The sequence below is a fragment of the Alosa alosa genome, chromosome 11, assembly GCF_017589495.1.
Source record: "Alosa alosa isolate M-15738 ecotype Scorff River chromosome 11, AALO_Geno_1.1, whole genome shotgun sequence".
Taxonomy (NCBI): domain Eukaryota; kingdom Metazoa; phylum Chordata; class Actinopteri; order Clupeiformes; family Clupeidae; genus Alosa; species Alosa alosa.
In genome coordinates, this window is record NC_063199.1 from 29796070 (window position 1) to 29812932 (window position 16863).

Genomic DNA, 16863 nt, shown 5'->3' on the forward strand with positions numbered 1-16863 from the left:
GGTGCGAGGATAATAAAATATGCAGTGTTTACTAATTTGGTTTACATATTCTCTGAGCTCAGTCAGAGATTTAAGACGCACACGGCATTGCACAGATGAGGAGCCTTTTGAATTCAGCAGACACACTCACTATCTCTCTCACACACACATATATACACACACACACACACACACACACACATATTGACACACACACACACACACACACAGGAGGGAGGCTTAGTTGCACTTGAGGCGGTTCCCCTACTCTTGGACTGCTGTGCATCACTGCAGGTGATGCTGCTGCTGTATCCCAGAACAGCCAATCCTCAAAGGCCCCACACACACACACACTCACACAGAAACACATACACAAACACATAAACTATCACTGGTGATGCAATCACAAACATCAAACAACCCACGCACTTTGGAGACCTGATGCGCCTGAACTGCTGCTACACACTCACACTCACACACACACTCACACAAGAAAAGAAGAACAGCACACATCAAACCCTTTGTAGCCCTCCTGTTTTGTGCACACACACACAAACATAACCCTGTGCACACTCACACACTGATGGTGATTCAGGGTGCTATATCTGTGCTCCCAGAACATTAATAGTCTCTTTCCTGCTCTTTCTCTGTAAAGATGCGTGAATTTGCACATTACAACCACACATATGAAATGTATGCTTCTCAGGGTGTGTGTAAAGCTGTTTGTCTGCTGCTGGAAGTGTCTGTTTAACTTCACACACAGTCAGCTGAGTGAAACGTCTCTCCTTCATTGCCACACATGCTGTATCAAAGCCGCCTGTACAGTTGAGGTGAACAAAGTGGCGCTGAATCTAGGCTGCGTTCCATTTGCCTCGTAAGTGATAAACTGGGAACTCAGGATTGTGACTGGGTTCCAGTTGTGTGTAAGGAGCAGACCTCTGAAGTTCGTCTACACAAAGGCTGCCATCTTTACCCATACTGTATAAGGAGATCTGGTATCTTGCGATTTTTCCTACAGGAAAATAACATGAAGAATTTGAATTATTGCACCTGTTAAACTCTCGCAGGGATGCAATGCGGGGATGCAAAGTCTGGAATGCAGACATTTTGCTCTACACAACTTTGTTTTTTGCTACCCCAGAGCTAACTTGCAGTGCAACTTGCCATAGGTAGTTAGCTTCAATTAACACCCGGATCTCCTTATATGGGCAAAGATGGCAGCTTTGGGTCCTTTTTGTAGGTGTATTGTATGTTGTTAGCGATTGTTACCAGACTATTGTGTCTACATCTGATTTAATGAGACACAAATAGGACAAAACTGAAAATAAACAATACATTTCTACAGCTCTCATTTACTACTAATTGGCGCAGCCATCTTGGAAATTCAAAGTCTGGGTACTTGGGGTTTGAACGAGCTGACAAGTAGGAATTACGATTTTTGGGCCGTTCCAATCGAAACCTATTTGTAACTGGGAAAAACGATTTACGAGCACAAATGGAACGCACCACTGTTGTGTATCTAATGTGTAGATTTGTGAACATTTTTCCAGGTTCCACAGAGGTAGTGTGTATCAGGCAATTTTCCACTGTCGGAACTCACTTCCGCATTCTGGAGTAGACCTTTGGCTCCTGCAAATGGGCCTGAAAAGCTCCTGTAGTTGAAAACAGTTCAAATCCAACTGCACACCAGCGCTGAGATGATTGTACCAACACATTCTCTCACTGGTGAAAAAAATGGTAATGGTATCTAACAGGCTTGTGCAAAATTTAGAATTGAATTGAGAATGACTCCTAAATTCCAATTCAATTCTTGAATTTGAATTGAGGTCAAAGACAAGATCTATGATTACAAATTGAATTTGAATTAAAGGAATTAGAATTAAATTATATTAATTATATTATAATATTATAAATGATTTTATAGAATTATATTCATAATCTAAGTCTAGTGTTTAACAATGAAGCTTCACAGTATCAGATATGATTGCATCAAATACACAACTTATAACTTACGTATAACAGTAACCAATTACATTTCCAATGTAACCTTCCCAACACATTCTTTCTGTTGTGTGAATGAAATTTCCTTTAATTGCCATGAATTTAATTCCACTTCAAATTCAAATTAAACTTCCTGTGTGGCCAAGGCAGTTCAATTCATGAATTGAATGGAGGCCAATTCTTAAATTCTGAATTTTGCACAAGCCCGGTATCTAAGTAATTGAACATACATTATGAAGCGGAATGCCCCTCACTCATGTGCTGTGGTGCTGTCTGCTTAAAGGTGCTGGCCCCACTAAAATGGCCCACAAGTTCCTGCATTAGGTAGAAACGCACCGTATGTCTTCTCCTAGATGTGTATTTGAGAATATGCCCGGTAGGGGCGGCGCTGGAGAAAAAAAAGTGTCTCTGCTCAGTCAAGCAAGGACCTCGAGGGGGACTATCTGGGGTTGGACGTGATGTTCAGCTCGGAGTAATTTGAGTTTTGGGGAGAGTGTCTCCAACTTAGTGCCTTAAGATCAGCTCTGTGGGGACAGCAATGTGTGTGCGTGTGTCTCTCCTAATTGATGCCTCGCAGGAGCAGCACCCGTGGTAGAGTGTGTGTGTGTGTGTGTGAGAGTGTCTGGTCTTGTCCCCTGTTAGGACTGGGCCTGTAGAGGTGTGTAAGTGTGCCGTATCTCCAGAGATTTTCGTTTGTCTCCATCTCGGCCGTGAACTGTCAGACATGTGCAGTGTGTGTGTTAATCTTCCAGCGGTGTCACATGCTGATAAGGAACATTATTATATCCACACACACACACACACTCAGCAGTCAGTGCTCCTGTGGTCTGGTAGGACTCCAGATTGGGAGTTCATTATTTTTCCAGACGTGTTTCCTTCCTGTCTGACTCTCTGGCTTGCAGCCGGCCTGGGTCCTCCCGAGATGGAGAGAGTGTGTGTGTGTGCGTCTCTGTGTGTGTATGCACGCTCATGCATACTGAGATAAAGATATGTTTTCCTCTCTCTGGCAGCCTCTGTTTGTCTGTGTGTGTGGGAGAGAGAAGAGACAGTATTTGAGGTTCACATATGAATGTTGTGTGTCTGTGTGTGTGGAAGAGAGGAGACAGCATTTGAGGTTCACATATCAGTGTATGTGTGTGTGTGACACCTGCTGTTCCTGAGCCTCTCCAGGCTCTGGAGGGCCCTGGATGAAGGCCCTGGAGTCTATACAAGGTCATCTGAACCTGCTGAGGTTAGACCTGATGAGGAAGAGTATTCCTCTTGACTATATCTAGGATGAACATCTGTACCTGTGAGTGTGTGTGGCCGTGTGTGTGTGTGCGTGTGTGTGTGTGAGATAAAGAGAGACAGAGAGAGAGAGAGAGAGCACTCACTGATTGACCTGGTCTACACAAGGTCATCTACCCCTGCCAAGGCTAAGCACGATAAGAAGACTCCTCATGATTGGATCTGAAATGAAGATCTACCTTTTTACAGTGTGTGTGTGTGCATGCGCCAATTGTATTTGTGTGTACATGCACATTTCTGTTGTGTGTGCTTACCTGCGTACTTGATTGAGTGTATGTGTGCTTATCTGTGTATAAGTGTGTGTGTGTGTGTGTGTGTGTCTAAATGTGTTTGTTTGTGTTTGTGTGCTTGTGTGTGTGGCTATGTGTTTGTTTGTGTTTGTGTGCTTATCTGTGTATAAGTGTGTGTGTGTGACAGAAGGAACCGGTGCTGGCTGGCTGGCCCCTCCTCTGCTGCGCTCTGCAGGGGTAGCAGCACTTTACCAGAAGCGTCTCCACCTCTCTGGGAGATTAAAAGAAGAGTGACATCCTGTGGATTTGCTGAGTGCTTTTGGGTAATGGGAAACGATAGTGATATGTGCTGAGCTCTCCAGCCCCACCACACCCACAGATGCACAGAGAGAGAAGGGACTTTTTTGGATGGTGTCACTCTCTATCTCTCTCTATTTCTCTCTTTCTCTCTCTCTCTCTCTATCTATCTATCTATCTCTCTCCATCTCTTTTTATCTGTTTTGCTCACTTGATGGGGGCTACATTGTAGTTTTTTAAGGTGTTTTTGATCCATACCATGGTTCAATAAAAGGGGTTTTAAAATTCTCTCCCTCTCTCTCATCACTCCTCTCTCCCTTTCTTTCTCTCTCTGTCTCGTCCTCTCTCTGTCTCTCACCCCCCCTCTCTTTCCCTTTATTTCTGTCTCTGTCTGTTACTTCTCTTCTCTCTGTGTCTCTCTCTCCTCTTCTCCAAGTCTCTGCCACTCCCTGGCTGTGGGGGTCTATTGTGTGAATTGGAGTCTCAGCAGGAGCATTTTGATAAGTGTCCCTCATGTCACAAATCAGCGCTCTCATATCCCAGTGCATTTGCACCTGGAAGGGAGGGTGAGAAGGGGACAGAGTGAAACAGAGGGAGGGAGGGAGAGAGAGAGAGAGAGGAAGAGAGGCAATATGGAGGTAAGAATAAAGCATATATCAATCTCTGTAATACTCTTTGCATCAGAGAGAAGCTCTACAATATCCTCACTCACGTCATCCGTCACAAAGGAGGATGCACATATGGTTGTTACTCATCAGTGTGTGTGTGTGTCATTATGTATGTGTGCAAACTTCTGACTTTGTTGAGAGTCTGAAGTCTGAAATCCTGAGGTTGTGTATTTGTTGAGAGTGGGTGAATGGTGTGTTTGGAGTTTGTTCCACTCAAAGGACTGAAAGGGCATTGTTCAGCAGTGCAGCCTGGTAAGTACACACACTACCAGAGACACACTTCTACACCCACAGACATGCAGACAGACACACACATACACACACAGTCCCACACACAGAGACACACACACACACACACACACACACACACACACACACACACACACACACAGACACACACATCTGCATTCTATCCACACTCATCTGTCGATCGACGCTCCCCCCAGTGCTACAGCCTCAGTGAAAAGCTCTTTAGTGGAGATAAATGACTCAACTTTTCTCATGAAACTTTTAACCAGCATCCTTCATGCCCCTTGTTGCCATGACGCACTAGGATTACAAATGCTTATGTGACCTGACTACAGCTCCGGTCGCCATGGCCCTGGAGGACAACAAGCCCTGTGTGTGTGTGTATGTGCGTGTGTGTGGGAGTGTGTGTGTATGTAAGCATGTGCACTGTCCACTGATATTCGTCATGTGTTCATGGCCCCTAGAGATCAGAGGTGACCAGGGCCATCCGAGTGGGTGGCCAATACTCCGAGATGCTTGATTTTACCAGAGGATGTACGTCAAAACACACTTCACTACAATACACCATCAACCCTTCAGAGGCACTTCTCTCTCTCTCTGTCTCTCTCTCTGTTTCCCTCCATCTCTCATAAACCTCCACCTCCCCTTTTCTCACACTCACACACACTGTCTCTCTTTCTCACTTCCTCCATCTCCCACTCTCTCTTCACACCCCTTCTCTCTCTCTCTCTCTCTCTCTCTCTCTCTCTCTCTCTCTCTCTTCACTGTTCCTCTGTCAGCTGTAGATTAGTGATCTTGTAGAGTGGTCCTCCTGAGTCTAGCTGTGCTGCTGCCAGTCACTGGGAAAAGTGAGAGAGTGTGTGTGTTTGTGCTTGTGTATTTGTGGGCAACGTGTGTGTTTGTGGCAGTGTGTGAGTGAAAGTGACAAGGATGTTGTGTGCCCTCCTACATAATGGAGAAGTCTGTAATGACCTTTTTCTCTGGAGAAAATGCAACATCATTTCACTTCTCTTAGTCCCTTTACCCCTCAAAATCTCTCTCTCTCTTTTTCTCTCTCTCTCACACCTTCTCCTTGTCTCTCTCTCCTTCTATCTCCACTCTCTCTCTCTCTTCTCTCTTTCCACCTCATTCCCTTTCTCTTCTCCTCTCATTTCCTCTCCTCCCATGTTTCTGCCTCATTAGGAACTTTTAGAGAGCCATGGCCTCTCTGAATCTCAGAGGACAGTCTGCTTGCCCGGCGCCCTTGGTTTACTTTCCGGAGTGTGAACACAAGACGCGCTGCACATACACACGCACACACACTGCACACATTCACACACGCTGCGCACACACTCTCTCTTTCACACACACACACACACACACACACACACACACACACACACACACACACACACACACACACACAGAGAGTGAGTCCACTGCTAAGACAGCACTGGAGAGACTATGGTAGTGGTGAAGCAGCAAGCTTTAGCTTGTCTGGTCTGAAAGCACGAGGCATTTATGTTGTCTGCTTGAGCCAGATGGTCTGCAGTCTGCACTCATGGTCTTTTAATGGGCTCAGGTACTGTACATGTGTGCGCGTGTGTGTGTGCATACTGAAAGATGGCTGAACATATGTGTATTGAGAGAGAGAGGGATTGAAGTGCTAGTGGATGTGCAGGAGGATTTTAGGTACAAGATGAATGTTGTATGACATCATGGGGTTTGGTAGCTGTGCAGCGGAATATATCCAGCCCTGTGACAATTTCCTCTCTTTCTCTCTCTCCATCTCTCACCCCTTTCTCCTTTGCTCCTCTCTCCTTCTATCTCCACTCTCTCTCTCTTTCTCTTTCCACCTCATTCCCTTTCTTTCTCTCTCATTTCCTCTCCTCCCATGTTTCTTATTTCATTAGGAACTTTTAGAGAGCCATGGCCTCTCTGAATCTCAGAGGACAGTCTGCTTGCCCGGCGCCCTTGGTTTACTTTCCGGAGTGTGAACACGCGCACGCACACGCACACACATACACACATACACACGTACACACACACGCACACATACACACGTACACACACATACACACGTACACACACACGCACGACACACACACTCTCTCTTTCACACACACACACACACACACACACACACACACACACACACACACACACACACACACACACACACACAGAGAGTGAGTCCACTGCTAAGACAGCACTGGAGAGACTATGGTAGTGGTGAAGCAGCAAGCTTTAGCTTGTCTGGTCTGAAAGCACGAGGCATTTATGTTGTCTGCTTGAGCCAGATGGTCTGCAGTCTGCACTCATGGTCTTTTAATGGGCTCAGGTACTGTACATGTGTGCGCGTGTGTGTGTGCATACTGAAAGATGGCTGAACATATGTGTATTGAGAGAGAGAGGGATTGAAGTGCTTTAGTGGATGTGCAGGAGGATTTGTGTGCGTATGAATGTTGTATGACATCATGGGGTTTGGTAGCTGTGTGAATATATCAGCCCTGTGACAATTTCCTCTCTTTCTCTCTCTCCATCTCTCTCCCCCTTTCTTTCTTGTAGGTATTTGGTGATTACTATCACTTCCAGCATCACTCTCTGGTGAAGAGATCTCTCTCTGCTCATCGGGGACTTCAAGTTCGACTGTGCTCCGAACCACAGGTACACACACACACACACACACACACACACACACACACACACACACACACACACTCACAAACACGCACACACATACACTCACAAACACGCACACACATACAGACATTTACACACACATACAGTCAAGATGAAGAGAGTTACAGGTCCAGTATAGATATGAACACATTGTACACACACAGTGAGTAAGCCTTGCATGGCTTGCATGCCTGTGTGTTTCTCTCCAACATACGCTGCCTCCAGAAGCACAAGACAAGACACAAGACAGCCATACACATCTGTTTTTCTCTATTATTATGTTTAATGTGAATGTTCACAGCAAAGATTTTTGATTTTCCCCTTGGGGATCAATAAAGTATCTATCTATCTATCTATCTAGATCTTAGAGCAGAGCTTAGATCTTAGCGCTCTACAATCTTTGGTTTACAGGTCTTGTGGTGCTTGTAGGATTTTATGAAAGGATGTTACTCCTAACATAGGGGGAGGTGGGGGGTATTCCTTTTGTTACCGTTGTTTTGTTTTTGTTTGAGTAATGAAATTCAGGTAGCAATTAATACACTACTCACAAAAAGTTAGGATATTCAGCTGAATTCAGCTGGGTGAGATTTTGGGATGAACCTAAAATCCACTATAATCTTTACAGATGAACTTAATGTGACTTTTAATGTAACAGTTGTCCAACAGTTCAATGTGTCAGCACTTTCTGTACTGAAACATTCAATTTCCCCCGAAAGCCAGATATCCCTAACTTTTTGTGAGTAGTGTAAGTGCTTAAGAACAGTTCACCTGAAGTGGGTTCGACATGGGCATTGCATAGTCACTAGAACTAGATCATAGCTGCTGCAGCCAGCTCGAGTATGAATACAGATGCCTAAGCCAGTGTGGCTCCGTGCCTTGTAATCTATGTCATGGATGTAAACTCAGGTGCTCTTGGTTGGATTACTCTCTGAATGATGTGGCCTCTGTAGAAGTATTTCTTCTCTCCATCTGCACTCCAATAAAAGGCCTCTCTGCAGAAGTGATGTGCAGCCTACAGGTTCAGAGGTACAGAGAGATCCATAGAACATGGGGGAGCTGTGTGATGAGGTGTGAGTTACGGGGGGGGCCCAGCGAGTGCAGTGTTGGCCTTTACACTGTAAATTAAACTACCAGAATAGAGAGGAGCCTGCCCGGGATATATCCTGCAGTTACATTTACACACACACACACACACACACACACACACAGTTAAGCACACATGCACACACACACACACACACGCGCAGAGAGAGAGAGGCACAGAGAGGGAGAGAGAGAGCTCAGACCAGAGAAGATGCCCAGCGAGTGCAGTGTTGGCCTTTACACTGTAAATTAAACTACCAGAATAGAGAGGAGCCTGCCCGGGATATACCCTGCAGTTACATTTACACACACACACACACACACACACACACACACACACACACACACACACACACAGTTAAGCACACATGCACATGCACACACACAACGTACACACACACACACACGCAGAGAGAGAGAGAGGCACAGAGAGGGAGAGAGAGAGCTCAGACCAGAGAAGATGCTGAGAGGGAGTTTTGCCTATGGCTACTAATAGGATTTCCTCTCGTCCTCACCACAGCTGGTGCTCCTGTTGCTGAGAGAAGCTTCTAGGAGCTTCTACTGTATAATGGAAAGGCCTCACATCTCCACACATCTCCTCTTTCATATCACTTTTATCTCTCTCTCTCTCTCTTTCTCTTCTGTGTGTTTCTCTTTGCTGCCTGTCTCTCTACTGTTTACTACTTTCATCCGTTCTTTTCTGTTTCTTTCTCCCTCTATCTGATCTTTGCTCTGAGGACTTCTGACTAAGAGAGTATTTTTAGTGCGCTGTGGAAACATGCTGCCGGGGTAGTCAGGCTTGCCTAGTTACTCATGTGGGAGAGCACAAGAGTGTGTGTGTGTGTGTGTGTGTGTGTGTGTGTGTGAGAGAGAGAGAGATAGAGAGAGTGTGTGTGACAGAGAGAGTGTCGTAATATGTGTACTGATGTGTGTGTGTGTGTGTGTGTGTGTGTGTGTGTGTGTGTGTGCATATGTGTGTGTGTGTGTGTGTGCATACATGTGTGTGTGTCTGTCTGTATTCAGGTGCTGTGGCTGGAGCAGCAGGTGGTGAAGCAGAGAAGACGGAGGCAGGTGTTCACTGAGCCCTCTGACCCAAAGTTCTCCCAACAGTGGTACCTGGTGAGTGCACACATAGCCCAACCAGAACCGACCAGTCCGGGTCCACACTAGCCAGACCAGACCAGACCAAGCTAGAGTGACTCCAGAGCTCAACCAACCAAAGCAGAGTAGATCTATTATTGCAGATCAAAGCCAGCTAGAGGCACTCCAGATCTCAGCTTACTGAAGCAGACTAGATCTACTCTAACAAACCAGACCAAACTAGAGTCACTCCAGATCCCAACTTAACAAAGCAGTCTGGATCTACACTCTGAAGACCAGACCAAACTAGAGTCAATTCAGAGCCCAACTTACCACAGCTTTGCTAAACCATTCACTCTATACATACTTTTTCCATATAGACCACACTATCAAGATATACTGTAAGATGGCCCAATCCATACAAACGAATCCAAGCCAAATCCATATTTACCAGTCCAGATTATATCCATTAACAGTGTACAGACTACATTGCCACCATCTTTAACAGTAAACTAAAACTACTAACTAACTAGACCAGACCAATACATCCCTAACCAGACCTTACCAAACACACACTAACTAGACCAGATCAGATCTACATAAATCAGACCTGAGAGCAGAACAAAGACTTCCAACCTTTTCTCTTGTTATTTCCCCCCAATTTTCTCTAATTGTAGGTTGTTGATTCCTTCAGACTTCTCAATAAAGCAAAGTTCGTGACTCTGTATTTATCAGGCTGCTGTCAGCATCGTTTCCGTGAATACTGCAATAGCTGTTAACAAACCAAACAACACCTTGTGTGCGTGTCTCTTTCCTCACAGTCGGCTGCGGAAAGGCCACATTTGTTTTGCTTGTCCTGGTTTCACCTTTAATTAGCATTAATTGGACTCAGAGAGAGAGAGAGAGAGAAATGGGCTGGAGGGATTGACAGGAAGGTAGATAGGCAAAGCATTTTACACGAGCCAAGAGAAACCAAGAGCACTGCGCAAGTAACACCTTTCATAGTTTTAACCGTGTTGGGCTCTCGGTTTCAGCACCAAGTTTAACACACACACACACACAGCCAATGGGTGTGCTCCTGTCAACAGCAGAAGTAGTCAGCACATTCTCAAGTTCAAACGTCGAGACTGAATGTTTACGCTGTAGGGAAGCGAATTGTTAAACTGCTCTGAAAGCCTCAGTGAAGGGTCAACCTCAAGGTTTCTAGTGGACGCTCACTGAGTATTTTACCTCAGGCTTGTACTTAAGACCTTGCCCGTTATCAGAATTTCATTAAATATGCATAGATGTATGCAGACATACAGCATGAGGAGAGACTGAAACAGACAGAGACCAGTCAGAAGGAGAATGTGACAAATACAGTTGACCTGACAGAGCTACACACCTGGCTACTGCTCACTGAATTTTTTGATGCCGCACAGCCATGGTCTTGAAAGCTACAGTAGCAATACTGGGTTTTCTTGTGAAATCCACCCACAGCTTGACATATAAAGGCGCATTTCTCTCCTTTTTGAACTGTAACTTCAATGGCGGTCCTCACCTCCTCTCTAAACCACTTTGGATAAAACTGTCAGCTAAATGAATGAATGAATGAATGTTAATGTTAATGTCTGAGTCTGCAGTCGAGTATCTGCATACACCGAGATTCACAGTTACAAAAGGTTACACAGTTGACTACATAACGTTTTGGGCCCTAGCCCTTTATCAGATATAACGTCTGTGTCTGATGAAGGGCTACGGCCTGAAACGTTACGCGTGGTGATATACCATAAAAAAAAACGCTAAGGAGCAGATTCCGGTGTGCGGACTCATCGTTCTTATCTTTGTATCTGCTTCTCTGTCCAGTATTTATCGTTTTTGGATGTGCGTGCTGTATTTGAAATCTCTTACACAGTTGACTAAACATGTACATGTTTTCTGGGCTGTGTTTAGACCAAATTCCTCAGTGGCCGACCTGACCTTAGACGAGTGGTGTAACATCTGACTCTAGACTAGCAGAGATGCTCTTCACATCTCCCACTACATGTCAAAAAGCCTGAAGAGCCCCTGCTCTGGGTCTCTCTAGTGGGTGCTAATGTAGCACTTAACTCCACATGTGCGCTCAAGTCCTAGTCAGGTGTCAGTAAACAACTAAAACAAATGGTTGTTGCAGGAGGAATGGTGTACGTTTGTTTGTATGCACATGTTTTAGTTTGTGGGGATCTGATCACAGTGACACATTTGGAGCCACCACCCGCCTTCCCCCCATCCCCTCTGAACATAGATCTCCTCTGCCCCCTGAGTATGATGTGAGCTGCTTTTGGGATGCTTGTGAGGGAGGCATTATCCATCTACCCCCCTGCCCTGCCCCACCCTTTCCCCCTGCCTCAGCCTCCCCGTGTGCATATCCCCCACTGATCCCCAGCTGCGGCTGTCTGGAGAGCCGCTGCTCGCTGACCTTTTCCCCAGCATTTAGAGGCCTGTTAGGAGATGATAGCCGTGCTAGCGAGAGACGTATTAACCCTCGTCCATCCTCCTGTCCCTGTCTCCGCCAACTTATCAGATTTTAAAAGGGGTCCGACTTCTTCTGGGTTCCCTCAATGCCTGGGATGCTGTTTCACACACCAAGCACGGGCTGGTATTTTATTTTTATTTTTCTCCCCTATTCCCCTGCGCTGGCAGCAAAGTAGCTTCATTTCATTTCATCTTTCTTTTAATACGTTTATAATTAAACTAGTCAAGCAGAGCGTCCTTGCAGTTTGAAGCTCTGCAGCATTTCCCAACTTTTTTCATCTTTAGGAAAAGGACAACCTGCCAGGTGGCGATAAGCATCGAGCTGTAGAAAAAAGATGCTGTGTGTGTGTGTAGATGAGAGAGAGTGACTGATTATATTTCTGTCTGTTGTATGCTTTAAAAACAGTTTCTTTCTAAATAGCCATGCCAATAAAGTCTTGAATTTAATTGACTGACATTGTGGGTGCATGTGTGGCTGTGTTTTATGACAGCGCATCTATTTGAACGTGTGTGTGTGTGTGTGTGTGTGTGTGTGTGTGTGTGTGAGTAGCATTGTGACATGAATAGTTGTTGTCAGCAGTCTAAGCATAGAAGTATCACAATCCTAATGTGAAGGAGGCGTGGGTGTAGCACTACACCGTGGCTTGAACGTGTTGTTTTTCTCCAGTCTAACCCAAGCTACCGCGACCTGAATGGGAAGAAGGCTTGGGCATAATCATCATCCGAACGATGCGTGTGTGTGTGTGAGTGAGTGTGTGTGTGTGTGTGAGAATGTGAGAATAGCATTGTGACATGAATGTGTTGTTTTTCTCCAGTCTAACCCGAGCTACCGCGACCGAAATTGGGAAGGAGGCTTGGGCACAGCGCTACACTTGGAAAGGCGTAGTCATCATCGATCTTGGAACGATGTATATGCGTGTATTGTGTGTGTGTGTGTGTGTGTGTGTGTGTGTGTGTGTGTGTGTGTGTGTGTGTGTGTGTGTGTGTGTGTGTGTGTGTGTGTGTGTGTGTGTGTGTGTGTGTGTACAGTGTGTGTACAGTGTGTGTACAGTGTGTGTGAGAAAATAGCATTGTGACATGAATGTGTTGTTTTTCTCCAGTCTAACCCAAGCCATCGAGACCTGAATGTGAAGGAGGCGTGGGCACAGGGCTACACTGGGAAGGGTGTAGTGGTCACTATCTTAGATGATGGCATAGAGAAGGACCACCCTGACCTGGCAAAAAACTACGTGAGTCGAGGATCCTCATGACTTGTCAGTTTAGGGAGTGTGTGTGTTGTTTGTGTGGGAGAAAATTGCAATGAGTCTCTGTGTATGTGTGCCTTTCTGTGATTATGTACATTTATACGTAGTGCCAGTGGGGTCATGTGTTTGTGTTTCTGTGTGTGTCTGTGTCTGGGGTGTGTGTGTGTGTGTGTTAGAGCCGACCGATGTGGAATTTTCGAGGTCGATACCGATTTCAAAAAACAATAAACGATAAATCGGACGATATTTATTTTAAACAAACACAATGAAAAAATGTACTCTAATATTTAGTATATTGAACAGTTCTGATCAAGGTGGGACATTGTGTTTAAATAGGCCTAACTAACTGGTATCCTAATGAAAGGCTCTTATGGGGAAAATAAGTCCGACAGAGCTTAGTTGGGACCCGACAGCCAGCGGAGGGGTCTTGTTTTTCGAAGGGACTCTGTCTGCAAGTCAATGGAGCATTCTACTTGCATTGTGAAGAGCCGTATAATAAATATATATAATATCGTCAGGTCTTTGTTCTTATATGTGATAAACACCAGTGCTATGATAACTTTCAAGGTATTTCCTTTATGGGTTAAGATTGTGTTAGATACTGTTTGTGTTTTTTACACAACGATTACAGCATTAAACATGCAATACTTGGAAATTGGATTGGATTGTGTGATTGGAAAGGACACTGCCTCAGCCATATCCGCATCTCAGGTGCGGCTCAGACCGCACTGCAACCGCAACCCAACTATTTTTTTCTGCTTGACACGAGCGGTTCTGTGCAGAAATACTTTGAAAAGACCATTTGATAGTCATCATTTGTGTTTAAAAGGGGATGTAGAGGCTACATGTGCACTATAAAGGAGTAGAAATACCAACCAAACTCTGAAAAAGAGGTGTCTAAAAGTGAGGACAAATGGGGGGGGGTGCTAGTAAAAACGTCAACATAAGCTTGTTACACACCACATTAAGTGTGATACTTAGTGCAATTGGGAAGGAAAACTGAATAATGTAAGATAAAGTCTATACTCTCAATATGATTTGTATGTTGTCATTTTGCTGACAGCGCCACCTGACAGCGACATGCCACTTCCTATTATATTAGCCTCCACCACTCAACCAATACTAACATTATTTTAATGTTGGAGGTAATGTTAAGCTGGAAAGACAAAACTGGACATTTAGATGAAGGTTCAGTATTTGGCTTTTGTTTACTTAATTAAAAAATAATTACCAGCCATTATAAACACTGATACCGATAGATTGGCAAATAGCTAATAACGGCGGATAATATTGGCACACCGATTTATCGGTTGGGCTCTAGTGTGTTTGAGTGTGTGTGTGTGAGATAGATGAGAAAGATAGATTGCATGTGGCTGTGTGTGTGCATGTGAGTCTTGATGTAGTTGTCTGTGTCTGGAGGCTTATGGCAGAGGAATTGTGTGCGTGTGTGTGTTTGTGTGTGCGTGCGTGTGCGTGTGTCTGTGCCTTTGTGAGTGCAGGTCTCACCTTTTCTCCTGCACTGACAGGATCCAGATGCCAGTTACGATGTGAATGACAGAGACCCGGATCCACAGCCTCGTTATACACAGCTCAATGACAACAGGTGACCCCTCTCTCTCTTTCTCTCTCTCCCTCTCTCTCTCTCGCATGTGGACACAGACGCACACAGACAGATACACACACACACACACACACACACACACACACCACCCACAATTGCACACAGAATTGCTGCTCCATATTGCCATGCTGTGTACCAAGCTGCACATTAGGGCACTGGCTATTGTCAGCTGTAACTGCATATGTATATATGGGGATTTGGTAAGCAAGAGGTTTGCTTGGTGTTCTCTGTCTTTCCCTCCCACTCTCCTCCCTTCTGTGTCTCTCTCTACACTTCTTCTCTCCTCTTTTCACCATCCTCTATTCTCTCTCTCTCTCTCTCTCTCTCTCTCTCTATCTCTATCTCTCTCTTTTCTCTCTCCTCCTGTCTCGGAGTGACAGCTGCCTGCTGCTCCAGTGAACTAATTGAACCCTTGGCGTCTCACTTGAGCTGCCTGTCTTTGAAAAAAAAAAACTGAAATTGAGGGCCTCACCGGCCTCAAGAGACCTCCCACCACGACACCTATTCCTCGCTGTCGTACAGCTTCCTCCACGGGGGTCGGTGAATGCCAGGCAGGAACCTGGCTGCTATTTTAGCCGGTGATGCCTCGTGATGCGTGAAACTGATTTTCCAACTGCGTCAGGAGGACACTCTCTCTCTCTCTCTCTCTCTCTCTCTCTCTCTCCTATCTCTCTCTCTCTATCCCTCTCTTTCTCCCTTTCTCCCTGTACTTCTCAAATGATCTTATTCAGCTTTTCCTTGGCCTGTCTAATCCGTGTGCGTGGCTGCAGGAGGAAGTGAAGGGCTTAGGGGAGTGGAGTTGAGTTGTTTCCTTTGCTTATTTAAAGGGATTGGCCTGACGCGCGCCACTCCTCTGATGCCATTAGGGCTGTGGAGGGCTGAGTTAATGGGATGGGATGTGGCCCGGAGCACACGGGGAGCTGTACCGCCAGCCGTCCCCACGGCCCCCCACCGCTCTGCTCTCTCCCTGGTCCTCAGCCCTTCTCTTCTCTCCTCCGCTCCTCTCTCCTCCACTCCTCTCTTCTCTCCTCCGCTCCTCTCTCCTCCTCTCTTCTCTCCTCCTCTCTCCTCCGCTCCTCTCTCCTCCGCTCCTCTCTCCTCCACTCCTCTCTTCTCTCCTCCGCTCCTCTCTCCTCCGCTCCTCTCTCCTCCGCTCCGCTCCTCTCTCCTCCGCTCCTCTCTCCTCCTCCTCTCTTCTCTCCTCCTCTCCTCTCTCCTCCACTCCTCTCTTCTCTCCTCCGCTCCTCTCTCCTCCGTCGTCCTCTCTCCATCCTCTTCTCCTCCTCTCCTCTCTCCTCCTCCTCTCTTCTCTCCTCCGTCATCTCATCCTCCTCTTCTCTCCTCCTCCTCCTCCATCTCTTCTCATCGCTCCTCTCCTCCTCTCTTCTCTCCTCCGCTCCTCTCTCCTCCTCTCTTCTCTCCTCCGCTCCTCTCTCCTCCGCTCCTCTCTCCTCCTCTCCTCCTCCGCTCCTCTCTCCTCCTCTCCTCTCTCCTCCGCTCCTCTCTCCTCCTCTCCTCTCTTCTCTCCTCCTCTCCTCTCTCCCCGGTCCTCACCCCTTCTCTTCTCTCCTCCACTCTTCTCCTCTCCTCCTCTTCTCTCCTCCCCTTCTCTCCTCTCCTCTCCTCTCTTCGCTCCTGTTCACTTCACTCCTCCACACTCAGTCGCTTGAGCCGCGCGCAGGATGCTCTCTTCTCCCTCTGTACACACACACCCACTCACACACACGCACACACACATTCACACTCTCTCTCTTTCCCTCTCTCTTTCTCATCTCCTCTCTATCTCTCTCTCTCTCTCTCTCTCCCCCCTCTTTGGCTGTCCTCATCCAAATCCGCTCTCCTGTCTGCAATTTGCCCTCCTCTCATCTGCTTCTATCTCAATGCAAATACCCTCTTCTTTATGGGAGGCTCTCTGCCTTCCTCTTCACCTCCCCTCTTCCTCTTCACCTCCCCTCTTCCAAATCCGCTCC

The 16863-nt window shown here is 46.2% G+C and overlaps 1 protein-coding gene across 4 annotated transcripts in view; it reads left to right on the plus strand.

Moving 5' to 3' along the window:
- The window catches only part of furinb (furin (paired basic amino acid cleaving enzyme) b), an 87143-nt gene that overhangs the window by 29801 nt on the left and 40479 nt on the right, over positions 1-16863 (plus strand). For all 4 annotated transcript variants that reach the window (XM_048256480.1, XM_048256483.1, XM_048256481.1 and 1 more), the window contains exons 3-6: positions 7259-7357; positions 9479-9574; positions 13129-13257; positions 14799-14875. In XM_048256480.1, coding sequence (XP_048112437.1) covers positions 7259-7357; positions 9479-9574; positions 13129-13257; positions 14799-14875 — 401 coding nt within the window. The remainder of the gene's footprint in view (positions 1-7258; positions 7358-9478; positions 9575-13128; positions 13258-14798; positions 14876-16863) is intronic.